This window comes from Pseudorca crassidens, chromosome 15, assembly GCF_039906515.1.
Source record: "Pseudorca crassidens isolate mPseCra1 chromosome 15, mPseCra1.hap1, whole genome shotgun sequence".
NCBI lineage: Eukaryota > Metazoa > Chordata > Mammalia > Artiodactyla > Delphinidae > Pseudorca > Pseudorca crassidens.
In genome coordinates, this window is record NC_090310.1 from 55,086,709 (window position 1) to 55,102,112 (window position 15,404).

At 41.7% G+C, this 15,404-nt stretch overlaps 1 protein-coding gene across 5 annotated transcripts in view; it reads left to right on the forward strand.

Moving 5' to 3' along the window:
- Nucleotides 1–15,404, forward strand: part of FERMT1 (FERM domain containing kindlin 1) — a 66,565-nt gene that overhangs the window by 14,643 nt on the left and 36,518 nt on the right. For 4 of the 5 annotated variants that reach the window (XM_067707508.1, XM_067707507.1, XM_067707506.1 and 1 more), the window contains 3 exons: nucleotides 3,275–3,421; nucleotides 12,491–12,704; nucleotides 14,735–14,837. In XM_067707508.1, the coding sequence (XP_067563609.1) occupies nucleotides 3,275–3,421; nucleotides 12,491–12,704; nucleotides 14,735–14,837 (464 nt within the window). The remainder of the gene's footprint in view (nucleotides 1–3,274; nucleotides 3,422–12,490; nucleotides 12,705–14,734; nucleotides 14,838–15,404) is intronic. The other variant, XM_067707509.1, reaches the window with a different exon arrangement.

Here is a 15,404-nt window from a genome sequence, read left to right on the forward strand (position 1 = left end):
TTTTTTAAGTGAAAAAAAATTGACAGACAGAACCCTAGGACAAATGGTGAAAGTAAAGTTTTACAGACAAAATCTCACCAGAAGCATACACATACACACTCACAAAAAGAGGAAAAGGGGAAAAAATAATATATCTTGCTCCCAAAGTCCACCTTAATTGGGATGATTCATTTTCTATTCAGGTATTCCACAGATGCAGGGTACATCATGTTGATTTTGGAGATTTAATCCTCTGCTCCTGAGGCTGCTGGCAGGGATTTCCCTTTGTCTTTGTTCGCACAGCTTCCGGGGTTCAGCTTTGGATTTGGCCCCACCTCTGCGTGTAGGTCACCTGAGGGCGTCTGTTCTTCGCTCAGAGAGGACAGGGTAAAGGAGCAGCTGATTCGGGGGCTCTGGCTCACTCAGGCCGGGAGTAGGGAGGGGTACGGACGCGGGTCAAGCCTGCGGCAGCAGAGGTCAGCATGATGTTGCACGAGCCTGAGGCGCGCTGTGCATTCTCCCGGGGAAGTTGTCCCTGGATCACGGGACCCTGGCAGTGGCAGGCTGCACAGGCTCCTGGGAGGGGAGGTGTGGATAGTGACCTGTGCTTGCTCACAAGGCTTCTTGGTGGCAGCAGCAGGAGCCTTATCGTCCCATGCCCGTCTCTGGGGTCCGCGCTCTTAGCCACGGTTTACGCCCGTTTCTGTAGCTCCTTTAAGCGGCACTGTTAATCCCCTCTCTTCGCGCACCAGGAAACAAAGAGGCAAGAAAAAGTCTCTTGCCTCTTTGGCAGGTCCAGACTTTTTCCCGGACTCCCTCCCTGCTAGCAGTGGTGCACTATCCCCTTCAGGCTGTGTTCACGCCGCCAAGCCCAGTCCTCTCCCTGGGATCCGACCGAAGCCCGAGACTCAGCTCCCAGCCCCCGCCTGTCCCCGCGGGTGAGCAGACAAGCCTCTCAGGCTGGGGAGTGCTGGTAGGCACCTGCCCTCTATGCGGGAATCTCTCCGTTTTGTCCTCCGCACCCCTATTGCTCCGTTCTCCTCCGCGGCCCCAAAGCTTCCCCCCTCCGCCACATGCAGTCTCCGCCCGTGAAGGAGCTTCCTAGTTTGTGGAAACCTTTCCTTCTTCACAACTCCCTCCTACTGGTGCAGGTCCCGTCCCTATTCTTTTGTCTCTGTTTTTTCTTTTGCCCTACCCAGGTAAGTGGGGAGTTCCTTGCCTTTTGGGAGGTCTGAAGTCTTCTGCCAGTGTTCAGTGGGTGTTCTATAGGAGCAGTTCCACGTGTAGATGTATTTCTGATGTATCTGTGGGGAGGAAGGTGATCTCTGCGTCTTATTCTTCCGCCATCTTCCTCAACTCCAGTAACTGGTTGTTGACTGAGCAAATGAATGGAAGCTTCCATTACAAAACATACGTTCCAGAATTGTCCCTGATGCATGGTGAGCAAATGACAAGCACAGGGCACCTTGCTTTCAGTAATATTCTAAAGAAAATTTGAAAACAGAGTAAATGAGTAAATAAAATTCTACATTTCACACACCACAGTGGACTGGAAGCACACATTGTAGCTGAGGCCGAAAACTTGGAAGTTTTGAAATAAACAGAAACATTCATACATTCTTTTCTTTTCCAGATTACACCTTCATGGTAGTTCTAAAGGACTCAACTTGGCATTTCTAATAAACCCTTTTTTTTTTTTCTTTTTGACCATGTCACATGGCTTGTGGGATCTCAGTTCCCCAACCAGAGATTGAACGCAGTCCACAGCAGTGAAAGGGCCGAGTCCTAACCACTGGACCACCAGGGAATTCCCTAATAATCACTTTTTATATGTGACCAATTGAAACTAAATCAAATTTAGCAATAGGATGATTTTTTCCCTCAAAGAAAAGACAAGACACAAATCTTGAGCTTGGAGATATCGGTGTTTTGTTTTGTTTTGTTTGTTTGTAAAGCTTCCACTGGAAATTTTGATTCATTTCCGGGTTTTGTGCATAAATTATGCATTTGGAATGGTCACAGGTGTGTGTTGCAACCTGACAGTCAGGCTTGGTTAAAGGGAGGGAATCGAGCCCAGTTGCCAGCCTCAGCCTCAGCACCAAGCAGTGTTTGAACTAAGAGGTAGGAGGACCATGGAATCAGTGCATTTACCTCCAGGAAAGCTGCCCAGAAACTCTAACATCCACATTCCTTGGCTTTTACCTAGGATCCTAGCAGCGCAGTGTGTTTATAAAGTTATCAGTGCTGATTGGAAATGGCAGTTATAAGTATATTTGATTAATGGAGGAAAATGGGGACTATCTTCTTAGTTTGAGTACTCCAGAAGCAGACCTGAGATAAGAATTCAAGTACAAATATTATTTATTTGGAAGGTGATGCCAGGAAATACTGGCTGGGAGTGGGAAACTGAGACTGGGAAGAGAAGGCCACTAATGAGCAAGTATCACTGATCAAGTCACACTTTGGGCAACTGGGGACTTCTGGGAGGCAGTGTGGACATGTCTTGGGGCTGTGCCACCCAAGGGGCAAGGGAACTGGGGTGTTAATACACCATTCTCATCAGTCATTGAGTCATCAAGGGCTGATCTTGGGGAGCGTTAATTCACTGAACTCATGTGGCCAGTTGCATCTGTATCTGAGCAGTGTGGACTCTGGCATCCAGAGCAAGCCCTTGGATAGAGAGACACATCCTAGCTGCCATTGGAAGGGGGTCAGAGCTCACTGAAATGGTGATGGCCAAGGGGTGGGCGGGGCACCTACCATGTCTGCCTCGGGGATGAAAGTAGCTGTTGGGCAGAGAAAGGCTCTGAAGACCGCTGTTCCATAAAGAAAAAAGATGGGGTCTTTTGTTGTTGCTTAAAAACCTAAAAACAGAAAAGGAAGGAAGGGAGGGAGGAAGGAAAGAAGCAAGGAGGGAGGGGAAAACGTAGTCAATAGATGACACAAGCATAGCGAAATGCTGAGAGCAGTTTAAGCAGAGTGATGATCACAGGAAGGAGCCACTATACTATTCCCTTCACATTGGATATGTTTGAAATATTTTCACAGTAGATTAAAAAACAAATTAGAAATTTTCCTAGACTGAATCTCTCTCCACTATCTGACCCCCACACACACCCATTTTGGGAGTCACTTATCCCCTTCAATTTCTTCAAAAGGAATGCGATTTAGTTCCATTTATCTCTCAGGAATTTCCTGAGAAATGGTTTCAGATGCCCAACATGACTCTTGAGTCTTAGAAGGAATTTTCTTTTTACTTTTTGCATGTCTTCTTTCTTTTTTATATATTTTTTAGATATTAGAAGAGCAGAAGAAGTTTCCTTGTTAAAGCCTTCTGGTGAATATTTTAAAAAGAAAAAAAGAAAAGAAAAAAATAATAAGGAGCCCATAATTGAAGATATTTTAAGCCTGGAGTGTTCTCCAACAAATTCGGGTCCGCCAGGTAAGATTTATGATAGGTGTTTTGTTGTTTTAATTCATTATTAAATCCAAGCATTTCTTAAATTCTTAAGTCCCAAGAACTCTCCTCCCCTCTGGTCACCTTTCTTCTCTCCCCCAAACAAAGAAGGACTAAAATTGAAGATTCCAGTGATGAGGATAGAATATCCAACTAATTTTAGAACTAACAGAAATTTTTTGACAAGGTATGTTGTATGGCTCATTATTTTAATTGTATGTATTAGGTCACGGATGAATGTAAAACTTTAGTAGAATTGGCCATGAATTTGGGGAGTAAAGGAAATTTGTTAGATCACTCAGATATACTTCTCTTCCTGATCCTACCTTCATATCACTCTTTCCTGAACTCAATTTAAATTTTGAGTTGGGCGTGTAACAGGAGGGGCAGTAAAAATTCTGTAAAGGCATCATCCTTTTATTTTTACAGTCGTACATCAGAGCTATTGCAGACCACAGCAATAAAGAAAGTCACACGAATTTTTTTTGTTTCCCAGCTCATATAAAAGTTTACACTCTAGGGCTTCCCTGGTGGTGCAGTGGTTGAGAGTCTGCCTGCTGATGCAGGGGACACGGGTTCATGCCCCGGTCCAGGAAGATCCCACATGCTGCGGAGCAGCTGGGCCCGTGAGCCATGGCCGCTGAGCCTGCGCGTCCAGAGCCTCTGCTCTGCAGCAGGACAGGCCACAACAGTGAGAGGCCCGCGTATGCAAAAAAAAAAAGCTAAAAGTTTACACTCTACTGTTACTATTAAGTGTGCAATAGCATTATGTCTTTAAAAAAAATGTACATACCTTAATTAAAAAATACTTTATTTATAAAAATGCTAACATAATGTGAGCCTTCAGCAAGTCATAACAGTAACATCAAAGATCACTGATCACTGACCCCCATGACAAATATAATAATAATGGAAAAGCTTAAAATATTAGAATTACCAAAATATGACACAGAGACACGAAGTGAGCAAATGCCATTGGAAAAATGGTGCCAATAGACTTGCTCAACACACAGTTGCCACAAACCTTTAATTTCTAAAAAAACAAAAAACCAGTATCTGCGAAGCACAATAAAATAAGATATGCCTATATATAAGAATTAATCTCGGTCGGAGGAAGATGGCGGAAGAGTAAGACGCGGAGATCACCTTCCTCCCCACAGATACACCAGAAATACATCTACACGTGGAACAACTCTTACAGAACACCTACTGAACGCTGGCAGAAGACCTCACCTCCCAAAAGGCAAGAAACTCTCCCCGTACCTGGGTAGGGCAAAAGAAAAAAGAAAAAACAGAGAGAAAAGAATTGGGATGGGACCTGCACCAGTGGGAGGGACCTGTGAAGGAGGAAAGGTTTCCACACACGAGGAAGCCCCTTCGCTGGCAGAGACTGCAGGTGGCGGAGGGGGGAAGCTTCGGAGCCGCGGAGCAGAGCACAGCAACTGGGGGGTGGAGGGCAAAGTGGAGAGATTCCCACGCAGAGGATCAGTGCCAACCGGCACTCACCAGCCCGAGAGTTTTGTCTGCTCACCCGCCGGGGCGGGCAAGGCTGGGAGCTGAGGCCCAGGCTTCGGTTGGAGCGCAGGGAGAGGACTGGGGTTTGCAGAATGAACACAGCCTGCAGGGGGTTAGTAGTGCACCACTGCTAGCCGGGAGGGAGTCCGGGAAAAGTCTGGACCTGCCAAAGAGTCAAGAGACTTTTTCTTCCCTCTTTGTTTCCTGGTGCGCGAGGAGAGGGGATTAAGAGCACTGCTTAAAGGAGTTCCAGAGACAGGTGCGAGCCGCGGCTAACAGACAGGCATGAGTTGCTAAGGCTGCTGCTGCCGCCACCAAGAAGCCTCTGCGAGCACAGGTCACTATCCACACCTCCCTTCCGGAGAGCCTGTGCAGCCCGCCACTGCCAGGGTCCCAGGATCCAGGGACAACTTCCCTGGGAGAACGCACGGCACGCCTCAGGCTGGTGCAACATCCCACCCTCCTCTGCCGCTGCAGGCTCGCCCTGCATCGTACCCCTCCCTCCTCCCGGCCTGAGTGAGTCAAGAGGCCCCGAGTCAGCTGCTCCTTTAACCCCGTCTTGTCTGAGTGAAGAACAGACAACCTTCGGTGACCTACACACAGAGGCAGGGCCAAATCCAAAGCTGAGCCCCAGGAGCTGTGCGAACAAAGAAGAGAAAGGGAAATCTCTCCTAGCAGCCTCAGGAGTAGCGTATTAAATCTCCACAATCAACTTGATGTACCCTGCATCTGTGGAATACAAGAATAGGCAACGAATCATCCCAAATTGAGGAGGTGGACTTTGAGAGCCAGATTTATTATTTTTTCCCCTTTTCCTCTTTTTACGAGTGTGTATGTGTATTCTTCTGTGTAAGATTTTGTCTCTATAGCTTTGCTTTTACCATTTGTCCTAGGGTTCTATAGTTCCTTAGTTTTGTTGTTGTTGTTGTTTTGGTACTTTAAAAAAAATTTTTTTTCTTAATAATTATTTTTCATTTTAATAACTTTTTTTTTTTTTTTTGAGGTATGCCCACCTCTCACTGTTGTGGCCTCTCCCGTTGCGGAGCACAGGCTCCGGATGCGCAGGCTCAGCAGCCATGGCTCAGGGACCCAGCCGCTCCGCGGCATGTGGGATCTTCCCAGACTGGGGCATGAACCCATGTCCCCTGCATCGACAGGCGGACTCTCAACCACTGCGCTACCAAGGAAGCCCTTATTTTATTTTATCTTACTTTATTTTATTTTACTATCTTTCTTTCTTTCTTTCTTCCTTTCTTTCTTTCTTTTTCTTTCTTTCTTTCTTTCTTTCTTTCTTTCTTTCTTTCTTTCTTTCTTTCTTTCTTTCTTTCTTTCTAATTTTTCTCCCTTTTATTCTGAGCCATGTGGATGAAAGGCTCTTGATGCTGCAGCCAGGAGTCAGTGCTGTGCCTCTAAGGAGGGAGAGCCAACTTCGGGACACTAGTCCACATGAGACCTCCCAGCTCCACATAATATCAAATGGCAAAAATCTCCCTGAGATCTCCATCTCAACACCAACACCCAGCTTCATTCAACAACCAGCAAGCTACAGTGCTGTATACCCTATGCCAAACAACTAGCCAGACAGGACCACAACCCCACCCATTAGCAGAGAGGCTGCCTAAACTCATAGTAAGTCCACAGACACCCCAAAAAACACCACCAGACATGGACCTGCCCACCAGAAAGACAAGATCAAGGCTCATCCACCAGAACACAGGCACTAGTCCCCTCCACCAGGAAGCCTACACAACACACTGAACCCACTTTAGCCACTGGGGACAAACACCAAAAACAACGGGAACTATGAACCTGCAGCCTGCAAAAAGGAGACCCCAAGCACAGTAAGTTAAGCAAAATGAGAAGACAGAAAATCACACAGCAGATGAAGGAGCAAGATAAAACCCACCAGACCGAACAAATGAAGAGGAAATAGGCAGTCTACCTGAAAAAGAATTCAGAATAATCATAGTAAATATGATCCAAAATCTTGGAAATAGAATAGAGAAAATGCAAGAAACATTTAACAAGGAATTAGAAGAACTAAAGAGGAAATAAGCAATGATGAACTACACAATAAATGAAATGAAATGAAAAATACTCTAGAAGGGATCAATAGCAGAATAACTGAGGCAGAAGAATGGATAAGTGACCTGGAAGATAAAATAGTGGAAATAACTACTGCAGAGCCAAATAAAGCAAATAGAATAAAAAGAACAGAGAACAGTCTCAGAGACCTCTGGGAAACATTAAATGCACCAACATTCGAATTATAGGGGTTCCAGAAGAAGAAGAGAAAAAGAAAGGACTGAGAAAATATTTGAAGAGATTACAGTTGAAAACTTCCCTAATATGGGAAAGGAAATAGTTAATCAAGTCCAGAAAGCACAGAGAGTCCCATACGGGTTAAATCCAAGGAGAAACACACCAAGATACATATTAATCAAACTGTCAAAAATTAAATACAAAGAAGACATATTAAAAGCAGCAAGGGAAAAGCAACAAATAACACACAAGGGAATCCCCATAAGGTTAACAGCTGATTTTTCAGCAGAAACTCTGCAAGCCAGAAGGGACTGGTAGGACATATTTAAAGTGATGTAGGAGAAAAACCTACAACCAAGATTACTCTACCCAGCAAGGATCTCATTCAGATTTGATGGAGAAATTAAAACCTTTACAGACAAGCAAAAGCTAAGAGAGTTCAGCACCACCAAACCAGCTTTACAACAAATGCTAAAGGAACTTCTCTAGGCAAGAAACACAAGAGAAGGAAAAGACCTACAATAATGAACCCAAAACAATTAAGAAAATGAGAATAGGAACATACATATCGATAATTACCATAAATGTAAATGGATTAAATGTTCCCACCAAAAGACACAGACTGGCTGAATGGGTACAAGAACAAGACCCATATATATGCTGTCTACAAGAGACCCACTTCAGACCTAGGGACACATACAGACTGAAAGTGAGGGGATGGAAAAAGATATTCCATGCAAATGGAAACCAAAAGAAAGCTGGAGTAGCAATTCTCATATCAGACAAAATAGACTTTAAAATAAAGACTATTACAAGAGACAAAGAAGGACCCTACATAATGATCAAGGGATCGATCCACGAAGAAGATATAACAATTGTAAATATTTATGCACCCAACATAGGAGCATCTCAATACATAAGGCAAATACTAACAGCCATAAAAGGGGAAATCGACAGTAACACATTCATAGTAGGGGACTTTAACACCCCACTTTCACCGATGGACAGATCATCCAAAGTGAAAATAAATAAGGAAACAAGCTTTAAATGATACATTAAACAAGATGGACTTAATTGATATCTATAGGACATTCCATCCAAAAACAACAGAATACACGTTTTTCTCAAGTGCTTATGGATCATTCTACAGAATACATCATATCTTGGGTCACAAATCAAGCCTTGGTAAATTTAAGAAAATTGAAATCGTATCTGGTATGTTTTCTGACCACAATGCTATGAGACTAGATATCAATTACAGGAAAAGACCTGTAAAAAATACAAACATATGGAGGCTAAACAATACACTACTCAATAATGAAATGATCACTGAAGAAATCAAAGAGGAAATCAAAAAATACCTAGAAACAAATGACAGTGGAGACACGACGACCCAAAACCTATGGGATGCAGCAAAAGCAGTTCTAAGAAGGAAGTTTATAGCAATCCAATCCTACCTTAAGAAACAGAAAATATCTCGAATAAACAACATAACCTTGCACCTAAAGCAATTAGAGAAAGAAGAACAAAAAACCCCCACAGTTAGCAGAAGGAAAGAAATCATAAAAATCAGATCAGAAATAAATGAGAAAGAAATGAAGGAAATGATAGCAAAGATCAATAAAACTAAAACCTGGTTCTTTGAGAAGATAAACAAAATTGATAAACTATTAGCCACACTCTTCAAGGAAAAAAATGGAGAAGACTCAAATCAATAGAATTAGAAATGAAAAAGAAATAACAAGTGACACTGAAGAAATACAAAAGATCATGAGAGATTACTACAAGCAAGTCTATGCCAATAAAATGGACAACCCAGACGAAATGGACAAATACTTAGAAATGCACAACGTGCCAACACTGAATCCAGAAGAAATAGAAAATATGAACAGACCAATCACAAGCACTGAAATTGAAACTGTGATTAAAAATCTTCCAAAAAATAAAAGCCCAGGACCAGATCACTTCACAGGCAAATTCTATCAAACATTTAGAGAAGAGCTAACACCTATCCTTCTCAAACTCTTCCAAAATATAGCAGAGGGAGGAACACTCCCTAACTCATTCTATGAGGCCACTATCACCCTGATACCAAAACCAGACAAAGATGTCACAAAGAAAGAATACTACAGGCCAATATCACTGATGAACATAGATGCAAAAATCCTCAAGAAAATACTAGCAAACAGAATCCAACAGCACATTAAAAGGATCATACACCATGATTAAGTGGGGTTAATTCCAGGAATGCAAGGATTCTTCAATATACGCAAATCAATCAACGTGATACACCATATTAACAAATTGAAGGAGAAAACCATATGATCATCTCAATAGACGCAGAGAAAGCTTTTGGCAAAATTCATCACACATTTATGATAAAAACCCTGCAGAATGTAGGCATAGAGGGAACTTTCCTCAACATAATAAAGGTCATATATGACAAACCCACAGCCAACATTGTCCTCAATGGTGAAAAACTGAAAGCATTTCCACTAAGATCAGGAACAAGACAATGTAACTCACTCTCACCAGTCTTATTCAACATAGTTTTGGAAGTTTTACCCATAGCAATCAGAGAAGAAAAGGAAATAAAAGGAATCCAAAACAGAAATGAAGAAGTAAAGCTGTCACTGTTTGCAAATGACATGATACTATACATAGAGAATCCTAAAGATGCTACCAGAAAACTACTAGAGCTCATCAATGAATTTGGTAAAGTAGCAGGATACAAAATTAATGCACAGAAATCTCTGACATTCCTATACACTAATGATGAAAAATCTGAAAGTGAAATCAAAAAAACACTCCCATTTACCATTGCAACAAAAAGAATAAAATATCTAGGAATAAACCTACCTATGAAGACAACAGACCTGTATGCAGAAAATTATAAGACACTGATGAAATAAATTAAAGGTGATACAAATAGATGGAGAGATATACCATGTTCTTGGATTGGAAGAATCAACATTGTGAAAATGACTCTACTACCCAAAGTAATCTACAGATTCAATGAAATCCCTATCAAACTACCACTGGCATTTTTCACAGAACTAGAGCAAAAAAATTCACAATTTGTATGGAAACACAAAAGACCCTGAATAGCCAAAGCAATCTTGAGAACGAAAAACGGAGCTGGAGGAATCAGGCTCCCTGATGTCAGGCTATACTACAAAGCTACAGTAATCAAGACAGTATGGTGTTGGCACAAAAACAGAAATATAGAATCAATGGAACAGGATAGAATGCCCAGAGATAAACCCACGCACATATTGTCACCTTATCTTTGATAAAGTAGGCAGGAATGCACAGTGGAGAAAGGACAGCCTCTTCAATAAGTGGTGATAGGGAAACTGGACAAGTATATGTAAAAGTATGAGATTAGAACAATCCCTAACACCATACACAAAAATAAGTTTAAAATGGATTAAAGACCTAAATGTAAGGCCAGAAAGTATCAAACTCTTAGAGGAAAACATCGGCAGAACACTCTATGACATAAATCACAGCAAGATCCTTTTTGACCCACCTCCTAGAAAAATGGAAATAAAAACAAAGATAAACAAATGGGACCTAATGAAACTTCAAAGCTTTTGCACAGCAAAGGAAACCATAAACAAGACCAAAAGACAACCCTCAGAATGGGAGAAAATATTTGCAAATGAAGCAACTGACAAAGGATTAATCTCCAAAATTTACAAGCAGCTCATGCAGATCAATAACAAAAAAACAACCCAATCCAAAAATGGGCAGAAGACCTAAATAGACATTTCTCCAAAGAAGACACACAGATGGCCAACAAACACATGAATGAATGCTCAACATCATTAATCATTAGAGAAATGCAAATCAAAACTACAATGAGATATCATCTCACACCGGTCAGAATGGCCATCATCAAAAAATCTAGAAATAATAAATGCTGGAGAGGGTGTGGAGAAAAGGGAACACTCTTGCACTGCTGGTGGGAATGTGAATTGGTACAGCCACTATGAAGCACAGTATGGAGGTTACTCAAAAAACTACAAATAGAACTACCATATGACCCAGCAATCCCACTACTGGGGATACACCCTGAGAAAACCATAATTCAAAAAGAGTCATGTACCAAAATGTTCATTGCAGCTCTATTTACAATAGCCAGGAGATGGAAACAACCTAAGTGTCCATCATCGGATGAATGGATAAAGAAGATGTGGCACATATATACAATGGAATATTACTCAGCCATAAAAAGAAACGAAATTGAGTTATTTGTAGTGAGGTGGATGGACCTAGAGTCTGTCATACAGAGTGAAATAAGTCATAAAGAGAAAGACAAATATCATATGCTAACACATATATATGGAATCTAAGCAAAAAAAATGTCATGAAGAACCTAGGGGTAAGACGGGAATAAAGACACAGACCTACTAGAGAATGGACTTGAGGATATGCGGAGGGGAAGGGTAAGCTGTGACAAAGTGAGAGAGGCATGGACATATATACACTACCAAACGTAAAATAGATAGCTAGTGGGAAGCAGCCGCATAGCACATGGAGATCAGCTCGGTGCTTTGTGACCACCTGTATGGGTGGGATAAGGAGGGTGGGAGGGTGGGTGACGCAAGAGGGAGGAGATATGGGAGCATATATATATATATAACTGATTCCCTTTGTTATAAAGCAGAAACTAACACACCATTGTAAAGCAATTATACTCCAATAAAGATGTAAAAAAAAGAAAAAAGAATTAATCTCTAGCTTGCTTGCAACTCTGAGGGCTTCTTGCATAGTATATTCCAATGAAAAGAATGAAAAGGATTATTTATGCTTTCCTTATGCAAAATAGAGTCAGATGATTTATAAACCGTCAACTAGCTGGTTTCTTAAAATTTTAAATACTGTGATTTGTTTAGGGGATTTGTCAAAAAAATATAGTGTATTCATGCATTCTGCGAGAGCTCCAGTTTTCTAATAGTGCCAGAACTCACTACTGAAATAGGAGAATTTTGAATTATTGAGAAGGAGATAGTCCCACATCTGTCTGGGTTGATTTTGGAAATTTTTACAGCCTATGAGTTCCCAAGCTTCCCAGGAGCTAAATATTCAGACAGGAGTTTTACCTGTGTTTAACTTCTCTCCCCATCACTCATGACTTATCTGATTATTTTCAATGTTAACAAACATTTAACTTCAAAATCCATTTTAGTACAAGCAATATTGGTAATTATTTTTCTAAAGATTCCTACCCCAAATCTCATATCCTAGTTCATTCTCTTCTTTGCTTTGCAGTAAGTCCTGGCTTATACAGTAGAACCATGACCCCCACATATGACCCCATCAACGGAACGCCAGCGTCATCCACAATGACTTGGTTCAGTGACAGCCCTTTGACTGAACAAAACTGCAGTATCCTCGCATTCAGCCAGCCCCCTCAGTCACCAGAAGCTCTTGCTGACATGTACCAGCCTCGGTCTCTGGTTGACAAAGCCAAGCTTAACGCAGGGTAAGGACATGACTTTGTTTTGCGTCTCTGTGAACTGATGTTGATATAGTAAGAGAGATGCTGCAGGGATGGGGGAAGGGGTGTTTCATTTTTAAGTTAGCATACCTAGGGATTGTATACTATTCACAAAAGTCAGTGCTGATTTTAGCAACAAAAGGGAAAAATGCAGCCTTTCATCATTTCAATACATTTAAAGTGTAACAACATTTACTCACTGGGTTAATTCAACGGTTTACTGTATGTGAATACTAATTCTTTGACCGTACACGTGTGCAAAGTGTATTTTATGGAATGTAGAACAGCTTATAAGTGGGTTGGTCCCCATGGAGCAGCAGGGGAGACCCAAGGTGACCTCACTGTCTTTCGTAGAGCACTCCTCCATTCTGTGATCCAACAAGTGAGTCCTTCAGCTTTTGTATGAAGTGGTCTCAGAAAACACAATTTATTTCTCAAACCACCATCTATTTCACTCCCTGTTGTCCACCAAGTCAAGTCAAGTTTGTTAACAGCATTCCACTCCCTGTGAGATCTGGTCCCGAAGATATCCATCTGTCCGTCCTGCTGTGCTGTCATGCACCCCATCCCCCCACGTGCATGCTCACTCTTGTGTCACCGCCTCACCTCCAGCTTTTCCCCTGCTCCAGAACCCTCTCCTTCCCTCCTCCTCTACCAGCCTGTCCCTGTCCCTGTTTGTCCTTTAAAGCCCAGCCACATACAGTCTCCTTCTGAGATGTCACCATTCAAGATCAGTCACTTCCCTTGAGTTCTGTTCTTTGGCTCCAGTGTTACCTTGTTCCTTTAGTATAAGGCTTGGTTACCCCACAGGACTGTCAATTCCTTTAGGTTGGAGACTGCATCTTGGTTATTCTTATTCTCCCAAAAGGGAATATATAATATGTAATAGAATATTACATATATGAATATATATAATCAATATATATAAACATATATAAAATACTTGATAGAAGTTCAAACCATTTTCCTTCAGTGGTATTGGATGCCCTTCATTCCCACCTTGTTTTGTTGTTAACTTTTCATCACACCTCACCATTGCCAGTATTTATTTTTCAAACACTAGAATTGTGCTACCCAGTACAGGAGTCACTAGCCGCATATGGACATTTACATTTATGTTTGAATTTAATTAAAATTAAAATGTGGCACTAGCCACATTTAAACCTTCAGTAACCACATGTGGTTAGTGACTACTCAGTTGGGCAGGGCAATATAGAATATTTCCATCGTTACAGAAAGTTCTACATAGAACTTTCTGTAAGATAGAGTCAGTTCTGGGTTGGACCACCTAGTGTAGAAGTGGTCAGCAGTCAGCAAATACATGCAGAACAAGTACATGCAATAGTCACCAAGCGCAGATTCTAATTCTGGCTCCACCACGAGGCATGTGACCTTGAACATATCACTTAATGTTGCTGAGGCTCATTTTCCTCATCCGTAAAACTGAGAAAATAAGAACTGCCCTGGGGGACTTCCCTGGTGGTCCAGTGGGTGAGACTCTGTGCTCCCAATGCAGGGAGCCCGGGTTCAATCCCTGGTCAGGGAACTAGATCCCGCATGCTGCCACTAAGAGCCCGCATGCCACAACTAAATATCCCGCCTGCTGCAACTGAGTCCACATGCCACCACTAAAGATCCCACATGCCGCAACTAAGACCTGGTGCAGCCAAAATAAATTAAATTAAATTGTAAAAAAATTAACTCAAAAAAAAAATAAAAATAAGAACTGCCCTGGCTCCTTCAGTTGGTTACTTTAAAGTGTCAGTGAGAAAATATATACATACAAAAAAGCACTTGGAAAGCTGTATGATAAAATGGAGATATAAGCTATTATCAAGTCATCTCCCTTACTGAGTTTTGGTTATATTACTAACCCGGACTTTGTCCAAGGGTGTATATATACACACATATACATGTAGATATACATGTATATGTATATAAAAACACATTGTATAATACTATAATTATGTATGTAAAATTGATTGACTTTTAAAACTCATCCTGTTGTTTTCCAGTTGGCTAGACTCCTCACGTTCCCTTATGGAGCAAGGCATCCAGGAGGATGAGCAGCTGCTGTTACGATTCAAATACTACACTTTCTTTGACTTGAATCCCAAAGTAAGATACTTTTTCTGTATTCTGTCTCTCCCTTTTTTTTTTAATGTGAATGCATGAAAGTGTAAAATCGAGTTATTTAGTTTTCAAAATTAGGATTAATTTATGTAACCTTCTGTTTAGCTCTGTAGGGTTATACCAATAAATGTATACTGGTCTCTGGATTTTCATCTGTTTGTCTCTAGCGAGCATGGTAGGCTACCCCTGAGTTAGGGGAGTCTCTAAGGCATGTGCTGTCCCTCTCCATTCACGGTGAAGCAGGAACAAAAAGAGAGTGACTCACAGAGTTGGAGCCCTTCATGCTTAGGAAGGAGGGAGTTGTCAAGGCCCAGGTTAAAAGGGAAGGGGTTTTGGCAAAGAAGCCAGGACCTCATGATAGCACACACCTGGCTCCCCACTGCGGTGCTGAATGAGTCTTGGGTGATGAGACAGAGGGATTATCTGGATAAATAAAGACCCCCAGCTGGTTTCCAACTCTCATTTTAAGTGCACATCTCCCACCTGAAGTTTCCTAGGACAGCTGAATGGTGAAATAAGTCCTCTGAACATCTGCCCCTTCCTTGTCCCAAT